Below are 14,790 nucleotides of genomic sequence, written 5' to 3' on the forward strand. Positions count from 1 at the left end.
TTACTATTGAATTACATTGTAATTAATTTACATTTACATCTTCAAGTATATATAACAATTATTATATATATATATATATATATATATATATATATAATTTATTATTAATAGTATGTTTGTTTGGAAAATCGTATAATGAATAAGAATTATTGATAATTATCGTTAAAATGACAGTTGAAAAGTTCTAAATGCTTAAAAATTTTCTTCGACTCTTCAAACGTATTTGAACAATGAACGAAACTTTAATTTGTTTATATTACTTATATAAGTGTATGCGTCTATATAACAACTCAAATCTAAATAATTCAAAAAAAATTCAAAACTATACTACGCGCGTACCTTTATAAACAATATCTCTTGATTTATTAATTTTAATTAATTTAATTATAAACGCTAATTATATTATCATCGCTTAATTAATAACTTAAGTTACATAAATCTATGATATATCATAGCAAAATTATACTTAAATATTAAATAATTTCATGCACATCGTATTACGTGAAAATACAAATTATTGATTACATTCAAGAATTCAAAGTGTGGCTTCTTCGGACCTATAGAATCTAATGTTCGCAACTTACGAAATGCATGTAATAGAATTGGAAATTTTTTTATTCAAAGAAATGTCCATTCAGCTACCATAGTTGACTGCAAAATGATTATCATGAAATGTACAGTACACTAGTATTAATTAAATAATGTGTATACTAGGCTTATGCAAATACAGGTACTGAAACTTTTTGTAAATATGAACATACCAAATTTCACGTGAAATCTTAATTTAATCTCGATGGAATTACTTGGTCCAATGATTAACAGATCGAATTAATAAAATAATATGCACTGGACAAAAGGCGGTAATCTTTTTCTAAAAACGAATGCAAAATTCAAGACATAACTAAGAAAATTGCCTAACGTTATCTGAAACAATAATTTTTTTGCTTTACAATGAGCTTAAATGAGAAATTCTCAATAATAAATAATGGAATAATTTGCTTTTAAAATCATACGATTACGCGCCGAACGAGAAATCATTGAAATACCAAGGATTCTCTGTACTCATCTATCGGAGTATTTTATCTAATCATTATTTATAAATAATTATCAATCAAAATTTTTTCCATTTATCACATCCACAAATATATCATTTTATAAATATATATCTCTGGTATTTTTAATTTTTTTTTTTTTTTTTTTTTTTATTTTTTTTTTTTGTTTTTGTTTTTTCTTTTTAATATCATTCAGCATCCTTGCAGATGACATACTTATAAATAAAATAATACGAGAATACTAAAATCAGCTATAATTTCTTATTGTAAAGTGTGTTTTAATAAGGCGATGGTATGTGATAAAATTATATAATAAAATTATTTATTAAAAAAAAAAATTCAATTATATCTTCTGCCAATCGATATTAGTAATACATTGATTCAGAGATATTTTATGAATTGTGTGAAAACTTGTAAATCATAAATTATACGTAAATGTATTTTCTTTTTTCAGACATTTTCTTTCATCAGTCAATAAATTAATAAATTGCATATCGCTACATTATGTTAAGTGAAAATTATTTAGCTTCTAAATAGTATGAATAAAGTTTAGTAATGTGAGATCTGTAAAAGCAGAATTTTTCATTTATTCTTACATCTCCAAACAATCAATTACTTTAATTCGTAGACAAGCTAATTTATTATTATGACAAACGACAGTTTGACTATTTATGCTTAAATATTTAAATTAATCTGGTTTGTTTAGTTTCTAAAATAATCAGAACATAATAATCACATAATATTTATCGGTTTATCATTAATTTCTATTGTAATATATACCTATCGGATATAAAGAAAATAAATTTAAACATTTTTTTTTTTTTTTTTTTTTTTTTTTTTTATATACTAATCACATTTTATTTATCATATATATAGTTAATTACATACAATTAATGAAATGTAAGGAAAATAATGTAAAATAAAATTGTTAGTGTTTAATGGATAGAATTATCTTAATTAATCGAAATATATAACAAGTATACGTCAATTCAATAATTTCTTTCCTTTTTTATTATAAGCATAATAATTTTAAAGCTAATTCATTTATTTAATCTCAACCATAAAACATTATGTTAAATAGGTTTAGTATTTTTTCTAACTGCGATTACGCTTTATATTATTATTATATTTTTACAAAAAAGTTTATTTTACAAATTAAAATCCGTAAAGAGTTGATTAGTTATATTGTCAATTTACATAAAAAAAAAAAAAAAAAAAAAAAAAAAAAAAAAAAGAATAATTACGTAACACCGCTATATATGAAAATACATTTAAGTTGGGCAGAGACATGTTGATAAATAACATTTAACACGATGAATTTTAAAATATACTGTCCACATTCAAAAATCAAAGATAAAGAACATCATAAATTAAAGTTAAGTTTCAAATAAAAATAATCATTATAAAATAAAAATTTTTACACTAACTTAATGTTTATAATCTATTTAAAATAACAATTTCCATCTGTATTATTCCATCTATATTTTTCTGACCATCTTTCCATCTACAATTGGTGCTCTATTCCCCTAAAAATTATAAAATTATTAGCTGTTATTAATAAAAAATTATATACCAAAAAAAGAGTCATATAAAAAAAATGTCACTTTATAAAAATATATTTAAATTAATTATTCATTTTGACTTATTGTGAATTCTCCAAAACATAGTTTTTGTAGTATTCAATTGAAATAATAATTCATAATTGATTTGATATGGTAAAATTTATATTTAATTTATTCCTTTTTACGATCATCCTTATAAATTCATAAACCTTGAAACACCAATAAGGTTTTGAAAATAACTAAAACCGTGTCAAAAACATGAAATCTTAATTACTACGAATAGAAAGCTATTAGTTAGAAGTATGATTAAGGTTTCTCTTAATCATGAAACTCAGATATCTCCAATGCGGGCTAATTTAGACGTTCTAATAATAGAATTAGAATTTCAATTTGATGAGTTAAAATAGATATTTTATTACATCAAAGAATATGTTTAAATGAAAAAAAATTGTTAATAATACTTAAAGTATAAATGATACATTGAAATATTTTTTAATAATTCAAATGATTTAATTAATATTAATAAATATTTTTTTAATTAATAGAGACTCTAAACTGAAAATTTATTTCACTTTAGAGTGAAATAATATTAATGAAAATTATTATTATAAATATTTAATGTTCTTTTTTTTAATTCATATAATAATCTAACGAAGAACATTGATATACGATTAAAAAATTAATACAAAATTTACCTACATTTTATATACAGTTACACGCACACGCACACACGCACGCGCGCACACACAGTTACACAGACAGACAGATATATGTATATAATTATATTACAATTTTCAATTTGATATTTACTTAATCAATACTTTAAAAACTCTATAAAGGAACAAATTTTATCACTTGTCATGTACTTTTCAAATGGTATTTTATCAGATTAATAGGGAAAAGTCTAATTAATCAAGATTACGCCTTTTTAATTTTTAAATTTTTAATAAATATTTCTACAATCCTTAAATATTTCGTTTTAATCTCCATTTAATTCAAATTTAATTTTGGTATCTGTTCAAAATAATGGAATATATATACTATTTCATGCATACTTAGTTACAGAATAATAATTTTAAACATTATAGTTCAATATATTGATAATACTGAATTCAATATAACGAAATAAAAGAAATAAAATAAAAACTTTGCTCATTACCATAAATTTTTAATATTCATGTTTTTATGACGCAAAATTATAATATACTAATGAAAATTGATACAGATATTCTCAAAATATTATTTTTCTCCTGTATAAATAATTCTCCAGTAATAATAATATTTAAATTCATAAAAAATTGATTATGTGCACTTATTGTAAATAGAATAGAAAAGACTTTCCGATTTGTAGAACAAAGTATACATGATCAGTAAATCCATTTGTACATCAACTGTTTAAAGATTCAGAAAATAATTAATTGCTGCCATATAACTCTTTAAGTATTCAGTTGAGCATATTGTTTACCGTATGTAAATTAATAAGTGAAATGAACTAATGAATATTCGTCATGCCTATAAATTGTTATCACCAAAAGTAAATTATCCTTTCTATAGTAATTAGCTATTAATTAAGTTAAATTGAAATTATATAATACTAGAAAAAACATATATATAAACTTGAAATATGATTAATTATAATTTAGAGCAAAATAGTAATTGTACATAAATGATAAATATGCAAGAAGCATATTAATTGATACAAAGTTGTGAAATTTCTTATTAGAATGAACGATATAATGATTATTGATATTTAATTTATAAATATTAGTTCAACATTATATTATAATTATATCATATTATAATATAAATTCTTTCATTATAAAGTATAAAATTAAATAGAATAAATAAATTATTCTCATTATTTTTATAATTTTCAATTATACAATACAAATAAAATCAAAACTATTTATCTAATTAAAAAGAAAAATAACTCCAAATGATTAGTAAATTTGTTAAAAAAAAATTTAAGTTAATTTTAATTTAATTATCATTAAATTAAGTTTTATTCTTAGACTTAATAAAAATTGATAAAAATGTAATTTTCCCATACATTTTTCAATTACTAGTATGGAGTGATTTTTTTTTTAAATTATCAATATATATGTATATATATATATATATATATATATATATGTACACATATATATGTATATACATTAAATACATTACGATAATCATTTTTACATTTTTACATGTATTTATTAAAAATATAAATACGATGTGTGCGTATAATATATGTATATGAAGCAAATAAAGAAATATTTATTTAGTAAGATTAAGCAAATTCAATTTACTTAAACATATTTCAAACAGATGATAAAATAAAATTTAATTTTCCATTACTAATAATATTATGATTCAACGCTTATTGTTTAATCAAAAGAAATACATTTTTCAATGACATATTTTAAACTATATTAAACTATAAAGAATCATAATATTTTTATATGCAATTGTAAATTATACATTTCCGAATGCAAATGCTACATACATATTTTTAAAATACCGTCATTAGCATATACAATTATTATATATATATATATATATATATATATATCAATGCAAGATTTTTTTTTTATATTTTTCAGTTTATAGACATTTTTAATTTTAAAAACTTTAAATTAGTATACAAAGATATAAAAAAAATTATATTTATAACATATATATATATATATATATATATATATATATATGTATATGCATGTACTATTCCTAAAGTTAAAAATGTAATGAAATTGCCAGTTTCTAATTATATTCTAAGCTTGTTTGAAATCATTTTAAACATAATTAACGTAAATTTATATAAAAGGTATGGTAAAATCTAGTTTTAAAAAAATTGAATTTCAACTGGCGATAAATTCAGTTGTCTCAGATTATTTTCACTACTATAGTGTAATGAAAGTAACAATTCATTAATTCTCTATTTTAATATGCTTTTTTTTCAGATATTATCATAAAATATGATAATAAATTATAATTATATAATATTACATAATATTAATCGAATGAAATTAAAATGATAACTTATTCTTATGATAACTTCATTGTTTTATTTTTACAGATATGCCTTAATTATATGAAAAATGTATAATTTTGTTAGAATTGTAGTGAAGTTATTTTTCCAGTACATACAATATTTTCATAAGTATAATGTAACTTATTATGAAAATAGACTATAAGACATGTAAGCATTAAAGAATAATTATTAAGTAAATATTCAATAAAGTTTCCATATAAATCATATAAAGGATGCTCAACATTTACATATCCGTATGACGTAAGCAAATTAAAATAACAGAAAAACGAGCTTATTAATATGGAACAAAAGTGTGTAATAATTGGAGCAGACATGGAGTGGAAAATTATTATCTTAATGTGAAACAGTACATCAATTTATTGTACATACTGATATTTTCAGAAAAAATAAAGAATCCTTATTGTCCTCTATCTAAGCACAATGTTAACGACTAGATAATTATTAAAAATCAGAAAATAAAGATATTATCATATATATGTATTATAGATCCATATATTAAGTATAATTAAATAAAATTTTGGGCTAGCGATTATTATATTTATCTCGATATCACATGTGGGTACATTTATATAGAATCATTTTTAATCGTTATATATGATTATAAACTATAAATTATTAAAATAAACTACCATTTTTCATATTCTTTATAACACTTTGTTACATATTCTTTTATAAATTAAACTTGGTCGATATACATTACATATAATACAATATTAAACTTTATATACATACATAATATATTTTTAAATGTAGTTTTTTTTTTTTTTTTTTTTTTTTTTTTTTTTTTTTTATTAGAAATCAAATCGAATTATGCATTTATTTTTATTTTAATAACATGACTTAATATTTTTATAATAAAATTTATTCCTTATAAATCACGATTATTAAAACCTTGCTTAATTTAATAGAAATATTCCAATAAAAACTTGATAATTAATAGTAATAGTATGCATTAACAAAATATAATGAAATTGAAATTTCCTTATTATTACCAGGTATTAAGTCTTAATTGATAAAAAAAAAATGTGCAATTAAATCACTTTTTAAACAATATTAATTTTAACGATATATTCTTTAAGTGTAAATTTTGTAATATTAATAGATCAGCTCAAGTTTATTTAACTTAATTTTTCGTTTTCATTTTACTGCGAAAAAAAAACTCATTACACCATCTAGATTAGTGAAATTCTTATATATGATAATTGAAGTAATATTATGTAATCATTTTTATAGCTTCAAATCTGTTTTACAAGCATAAACATATTGTTTAGAGGGATGGATTTGTGATTGCAAATTAATTATTATTTAATGCTACACAATTAATCAATGATTATTCAAAAGTATGTATTTGATATGTAATTGATTAGGGATTGAATTCGTATTCGTTGAATTAAAATAAAATAAATGAAATATTTTGAACATAACAATAGTTAGGTGTATGCCTGAGTATAATTTTTTTAAATTATTCGAAAAATTGAGGATATAATAATGATAAAATCACTGACTTATTCATAATATCTTCTCATATTATAATGTAACTTACATTCAATATTTATGTACTTCTTAGTCTAAACAATAAAGAAGCAAACAATTTATTTGCATCAATGATTGCAAAACGTTTAGGAAAATAACTAATTCCCCAAACTAAGCAAGGTTAAACATATTATTCTAATATATTACTATTTATAAATAGATGTTATTATTCATACAATTATTAACTAATTATTCCTAAAATAAGTCACAATATAAGAAGCATCGCCTACTCTTTATATACAATTATATTAAAAGACGAATTTAATATAAGGAATGATTAACCGAGAGTAACATTAAACAATCCTGACATTCTCAAATATTACAGCGTCTCGGGCCAATTCTAAATTGCCAAACGGCTAATCATCTGCCACTCAAAGGTCAAAACGAACTCTTGCAATCGAGTCGTACACGTGACGATTCTACCGAGCGGTTATTCAAATATAACCCGCAAGTTGCGCAGGACGATGTGCCTTGACGATTAAATCCGAATGGTAATTCGCTCGTGCTGCTTTCGTCACAAGTAAAAAGCCATGGTGCGGGTGTTATTGCAAGAGAAGACGGCTGGCGATAAAACGACAGCTCGCGTTGGTAAATCCTTACCGGCAAGTCGTGGATTCCTACCCTGCCGGCCCTCGTTTGCCGCTTCCACCGCGCGTCGCGTTTTCAGTATAAAACGAGAAAGCGGCCAAGGGTCCGCAGCAATCGTATGACGTACGTCCAAAAGAGAGGATATTTCAATGAGAGAAGCGACGATGAAGAGCCTACTGATAATATTTATCTCGCTGCTCGTCGCCTGCGTGCACTCGAGTGAGTACTTGAGCCTTTGAATTTAAGCTCCGAGATTTATTTTACAATTCTCATTGGTTGAGACGGTTCGACATGACGCGACTATTTTAATAATCGGGACTTGCATTATCTGAATTTTGAGTTTGAGAGTATACAATAAATATTTATATTTATATGAGGAAAAGCGTGAGTGTAAGTTAGAATTATGTAGCGAGTAGTATACGAGTGAATAATATTTAGTTCATTTGACAGTGTGCTAAATTAATATTTATAGTAAATATCTACAAACGCATATGATTATAAAAATTTGATGAAAAGTCATGGAAGGTCTAAACGGATTATACTTTCCAACAACTATAAGGATTTACAAGGATGTTGCGATAAATCTATTTTGGATAAATTAATTGCTTCATTTTATAACTATAACTATAAAATCCTTATAGAGATCAACTTCAATGAAGCATTTAAATCTTAATTCGAATGAAAATGTTACATTTTCCAGTTGATCCGTTTAATAACGAATATTATAACGGAATATTATGAAAAAAAAAAAAAAAATTTAACCGATTTTATGTTAAATAAAAAGCATAAAAAAAGCTATTATTACCACTCAACTGCTGTTATTCAATAATTTTAATAATTTTTTTCTTTTTTTTGCACATTAAATTTCCTTTATTGTCTTTCAATTTATTATATATACTTATTATTAGCATAATTACATAAAGTGACACTCAAATTAATTTCTTATCAATCAAATAGTGATAGTTATCTTATGTATCGATCAACTTAATTTTCTACAATAAATCAATAGAAATCTATTCTTCATTATCAAGTATATAAAAAATTGTATTACAATATCTAAAACAAAAAAAAAAAAATATTAAATCTAACAAACATATAATTCTTAATAACATAATGTCAATAAAAGCTTTTTTATTGCTTTTAAAATCCTTAACGAGCTATTTAAATTGAATTAAATATTTTGTTTTATCGGTATAACTATATAAATTCTATTAATTATTACAAATTGATAAAAAATATAATATATTTTATTCGTACGTTTCAGTAAATTTTATTTTTAACTGTTCCGAGGTAGATGTCAAATAGCATTAATGTCACGAATAACTTTAAGCACAAAGTGTAAGGCATAAACTAATTTTATCCTAATAATATGAATTTCTTAGAAGGAAATTTGTAAAAACTCATTGTAACTGTGTATTGTGTTTTTTTTTTTTTAAATTATCCAAATTTAATTAATTAATTACGTATCCCTACTCATATAAAAAAATTTTTATCCGAGATGACTGATATCTCAAGTTAATATATATTATGATTTAATTTTACTTATTGATAAGATTAATGTCAACATCTTTGCTTAACTAATATCATGAGCTTCTTTGTAAAAAAAATTAGGAAAGAAGAAATAATTTAAATTGTAATGTTTTTCAATCTGTAAGTATTATGTTTCTATACGGAAGAGGAAGAAACTATCGTGTAATATATTCGTAATTATGAATATAATTTTAAATGAAAAATTTGATATAGATAAAGTAAAATATGAATTCATTGTAACTATGTCTTACCGGTCTTATTAATTGTTTGCAGAAATTCCGTGAAAATGTAACTTATGGACTCACTTTTAAAATAGAAAACATATTATAGTTGGAAAATATATCAATAGTGTATATATATATATATATATATATATATATATATATATATATAGTACCGAATGAAAACTACTATTCCCACATTTTTCTAATGAATAATTTAACTTAAAAGAGGCATCATCACTTGCAGAAACAAATACGGCATCGATTCCATGTAGTGGAATAAAAATAAAGAATCCAACCAAAAATTTGCACTACGACTGGACTTATCCTATCAATAAAAATATGCTAAAAAAATCAACCGATTGCGGTACTGATATCAAGTCAAGATTGTCAGTTGGCAACGATGGAACACTGTTCATCCGAAAATTTACATATAATGACTGGGGGAAGTACGTATGCCGTCTGAAAGATGGACATACCGTTCTTGATGAAATTGTCGTTGATGTTACCGATAAATGTAATGATTATACTTTACGAAATTTCATATATTTGTTTATATAATTGATCTATTCAACTAATCATTTTTTTTTTCTTCTATCATTATTTATATGCTAATAGGAAAAGTCCTGTCTCCGTACAACTCACGATTTTATTGCTAAAATTCCGTGTTACGATTTTTAAATGCATCAGTTAGGCTAAAATAGATTTTATTTCATTCGCATTTCCATTACCTTGAATAATACGAATAATAAGCTTAAATTAATTTTTGAGGAAACTATGATTTATGCAATCATTTAATGTTTTCTCAACGTGAATTAATGATAAGCTTTGGAACGAACGTAAACTTATTAATTATTGTAAATTTTAATAACAAATGTCTGATTAGAATAATACGAGACTAATAATTTACCGTATAGTCTAGTATAGTATAGTAATAGTATAGTAATAGTATAGTATAGTATAGTATAGTAATTTACCGTATATAATAAATTGAATAATTTATCTAGAAACGAAAGTATTTGATTAGCAGTTGTAGGTAAATTTATCTATCGTTAATTTAATTATTTCTTTTAATTTGCATTTGAATGCTACTGAGCTTTCATACTATAAATCATACTCATTACGTGAATAATATGTATTTATCAAATAACGTATTTTTATATTAAATAGAAAAATATGGAGTAGCGTTGCTGGCATTTAAATGACTACTAGCTTGAGCAATAAAAACAATATCGGCTTTCCCGATTATAATAATATCGATTATTTATTATTGCACATAATATTCTTTCCTTACTGTTTCTCGCTGCAAATTACTTTTGCACTTTGATATATATATATATATATATATATATTGGTTTTATTACGTCGATCGTTAAGGCAAATCCATTAGTCACATTTTTCGTGACATTTTTATTTTTTACGATACTATTGAAGCATTTTGTTTTGTACATTGCTTTAAAAATATGATAGTATTACCATTATTTTAGAAAATATTTAATTATTTATTGAAGACCGATGATAGTGCTCCATCTTTCTCTATGCATTTAATCTTATTTTGATTTCTACGAGCTACGACTCGGTAAGCTATTTTTATTAAATATCACTTGATTTAATAATCGCCTTATTCCACTTATTATACATATATACACAATTCGAAGATTATTTTACTAATTTTAGCCTGACTGTGATAATTAAAATGTGACAATAAGGATCAACAATACAACTAATTCACCTTTTTTTACTTCAAATCTTCATCATAACCGTATATATTAATAATGTTAATAAATTAATTTTTGAATTCTGTTCTGAAACTGCTATTTTAACAAATAATGCAATGCAATTAAATAAGAAATTAAATTCTACTACTTTTATAATTATAGCACATCCAAACTTAATCATACATCAATATTTATCGCTAATCTATAGAATTACATAACTATAGAATCTCATTAAATTTTTTATATTATTTACAGACATCATAGTTTCGGATGCTGAAAGGCCAATAGAAGAGTGTCCATCTTGGGCATGTATAGCGAGGGAAAAATGTAGCAATCCAGATACGAGGGTTTGTCCCGATGGAACTGATGCCTGTTGTCCCAGAAGTGAGTCGTTAATACAAAAAAATTTTCAAAAAATCTCTTTTATCGATAGCAAAAATTATTGTATATTATGTAAATAAAAATATTAGGAATAATGAAAATAAAAGGCCGTACTAATGATATGGAAAAAAAAAAAACAAAAATTTGGATTAATCTAAGATCCATAGATATACGCACTTTGACATTTTAAATTACTGTTAATTGTTTTATTTATTTCAAAATTATAGTGAGAGAAGAGGATAAGCATCGGTGTCGCCACTTCTTGGGAGAATGTATGGAAACGTGTCACGAAAATCTCAGAGCCACACGAGCTGATGACTGTCCACAAGGTTCAATGTGTTGCGTTTTAGTTTGAAAATTCAAGCATTAATAGAGGTTAAATCAACATACGTCCTCTTGCATTATACAGTTTACCTCAACATAGATATTAATATATAAGATAAATGCTCATTTAACAAAAACCAATGTATATAAATATATATATATATATATATATATATATATATATATATATATGACTTGTACCAAAAATTATTGACGATTATGTAAATTTTATAAAAAAGTTATATACGATTATGCTATATATTGCGTAAATTATATATCATTAATAAATTCTGTTAATATATTCTTATTTATCTTACGAGGTCAAATTTATTCACATAATGTTCGCAGAATATAATTTCTTACGTCATTAATTTTAATATTGATTATAGCACAAAATTTAACTAAAAGTTCTAAATTGAAATAACAAATGTTTTATATATCGAATTTAGAATTTCGCTTATAAAAGTGCATGTCAACAATGGTAGAGCGTTATATCAAAATATATATATATGTGTGTGTATTATATCATATATATCATATTATATCACCAAATACTTTTGTACATTTCTGTAAAATATGACATAATATATTTCAATAAGTTTAATAAAAAATAATATTTTAGGTACAGACACAAGCCAATGTTTATAATGTAAAGATGAATATATTTAACAAATATTTGTACATGCTTTATAAATTCTATTATAAATATTAGATTAAAGTACTTTAACTCTATCTTGGTACGCTATATGTACATAAAAAAAATTCTTTATGATATAATTTTAATAAACAATTAAAAAAGATTAAGAATATTTTAGAGAAAAATAATATTTTTTATTGAATAAAATAAACAATAATTATCAGGATTTGTATTTGGAATCAACAAAACGAAAACAAAGAAAAAAAAAACAAAACAAAACAAAAAAACACAAATCAATTCAATAGATATTTATATATAAGATTATTAATATATTAAAGTAAATTAATTAAATGTTTAAACAATACTTGTTTAATATGCAATAAATAATATAAATTTAAATGAATAGTTGATGATTATAAAATTATAATAAATTTTAAGTGCATCATAGATTTCACATACTCTTTGAATCAAATGAAAAAATTATTATAATACTAATAGTTACAAACCTACGTTATATTAAAATCTGAAATCCGTTACATTTACATATATATATATATATATATAGTATATATGTGTTTCAAAAATAATTTTAAAATCATGACTGTACAAGGCATTAATTATGAATTAGGATAATATATTTCGATGAAATATCATTACACTTGTTCAAATCTTTAATATTTTAACAATGTCATTGGTATTATTTCAATGATGTAACATCACTGTTTTTAGATACTATTTATTTCATAAATATTTGATCTTCTTTACATAAAAAAACTTCAATATTTATAATACAATTTAGGGAATGCCAACAGTTACTATAACAATTCCAAGTATCTTTCTAGATTATATAAATAAAATAATTAATTTCATATTATACATGATTCACGAAAGTGCATGGTAATGATAAAATGTGTTAAATAAATAAAAAATCGGGATTCATATAGATTTTTAAAAAAGTACAAATATATTTATATTTAATGTTATCGGTTTTTTTTTTTTTACTATTTGTATTAAATACAAATTTGCAACGTTTATTGCATCACTGGTAGAAATAAATCTATAAATATATATAAAATAATACAATTAATCGAAAATTAGGGAGAGGACAATTATTTTAGATCTGTAATTTTGTGTAAATGTCGTATAAATATTACTGTGCTCTCACTTACATTTCCAGGAATAATGTAAAGTTATCTAAACGTCTATAAAGCCATGACAATAAAACGTAGAAAGCTAATGATTGCTGGAACGAAACTCGCAAGACGAAATGGAATATCATGCATACATTTTTCGAAATTAATTATCAGCACTCAATGAAAAATGCGTGAAGATCGAAATAAAATATAAGAAACGGTAAGAACGTAAGAGGAGGAAAAAGAATGGGGAGAGAGAAGTAGCAAGGCTGAGGAGAGCAAGCAAGCGGAGCCAGAAGGACTTGTTCATCACCTCTGTCTTTGACTCCCCCCCCTTCCAACCCCTCCCCCTTCCTCACTCCCTCGCTCTGTCGTTCTCTCTCTCTCTCTCTCTCTCTCTCTCTCTGTCTCTCTCTCTGTCTCTCTCTACCTACCTACCTAGTATGGTTGGCCTGGGGCGCTGCAGGCAGATGCCGTGGTACAGCCGTTCAGTTTGCCTACGGCAAAATAATACGACATAAAGGAGAGAGCGAGAAGGTGATACGTCAAGAGGCTTGGACGAGATCTGGACTTATTGCTGAGCGAGAGAGCGGAGGGGAAAAGGGACAGCCGAGTCATCCAGCAAAGAAGGCACCTTCTCTCCCCTTCTGTTACATCGCTCGCCACACCCAACCCCAATTTTGTGAACCCGCTGGCAGTCTTCTACCGACATGTATCGGATTATTTTTTGTGGCTCCCCCCCCCCCCCCCCCCCCCCCCCCCCCCCCCGCTCTCCTCCCCCCCCCCCCCGACATTTGTCCCTTGGCACTTTTCACTCGACGGACGCGACACTTCTTCACCTCTCCGAGTGCAGATCTTCAGACCGGCAATGAATTCGAGATCTCATTGCTCAGAGCCGAGAATGAAATTGAAATTGATACAGCTTTTTAGGTAATATGTTTGAAAACGTCGCCGAAGAGTCCGTTTTATAAATTAATAGTCGAGCTGTAAATTTACAGATTTACAGATAAACGGAAATTTCAGTAGGTCGCAGCTTTCGTTTAACGATGTAGCTTGAGAATTTGCGCTCTTGGC

General features: G+C 24.5%; 1 protein-coding gene across 1 annotated transcript; it reads left to right on the top strand.

Annotated features, from left to right (window-relative positions):
- Positions 1-7,871: 7,871 nt before the first annotated feature.
- LOC105360760 (uncharacterized) lies at positions 7,872-12,075 on the top strand. The gene is made up of 4 exons (XM_011497760.1): positions 7,872-7,991; positions 9,771-10,040; positions 11,497-11,625; positions 11,850-12,075. Exons 1-4 carry the CDS (start codon positions 7,937-7,939, stop codon positions 11,975-11,977), a joined length of 582 nt encoding a protein of 193 aa, XP_011496062.1. The 5' UTR covers positions 7,872-7,936; the 3' UTR covers positions 11,978-12,075.
- The last annotated feature ends 2,715 nt before the right edge of the window (positions 12,076-14,790 follow it).

This window comes from Ceratosolen solmsi, unplaced genomic scaffold (genome assembly GCF_000503995.2).
Source record: "Ceratosolen solmsi marchali unplaced genomic scaffold, CerSol_1.0 scaffold47, whole genome shotgun sequence".
Lineage (NCBI taxonomy): Eukaryota > Metazoa > Arthropoda > Insecta > Hymenoptera > Agaonidae > Ceratosolen > Ceratosolen solmsi.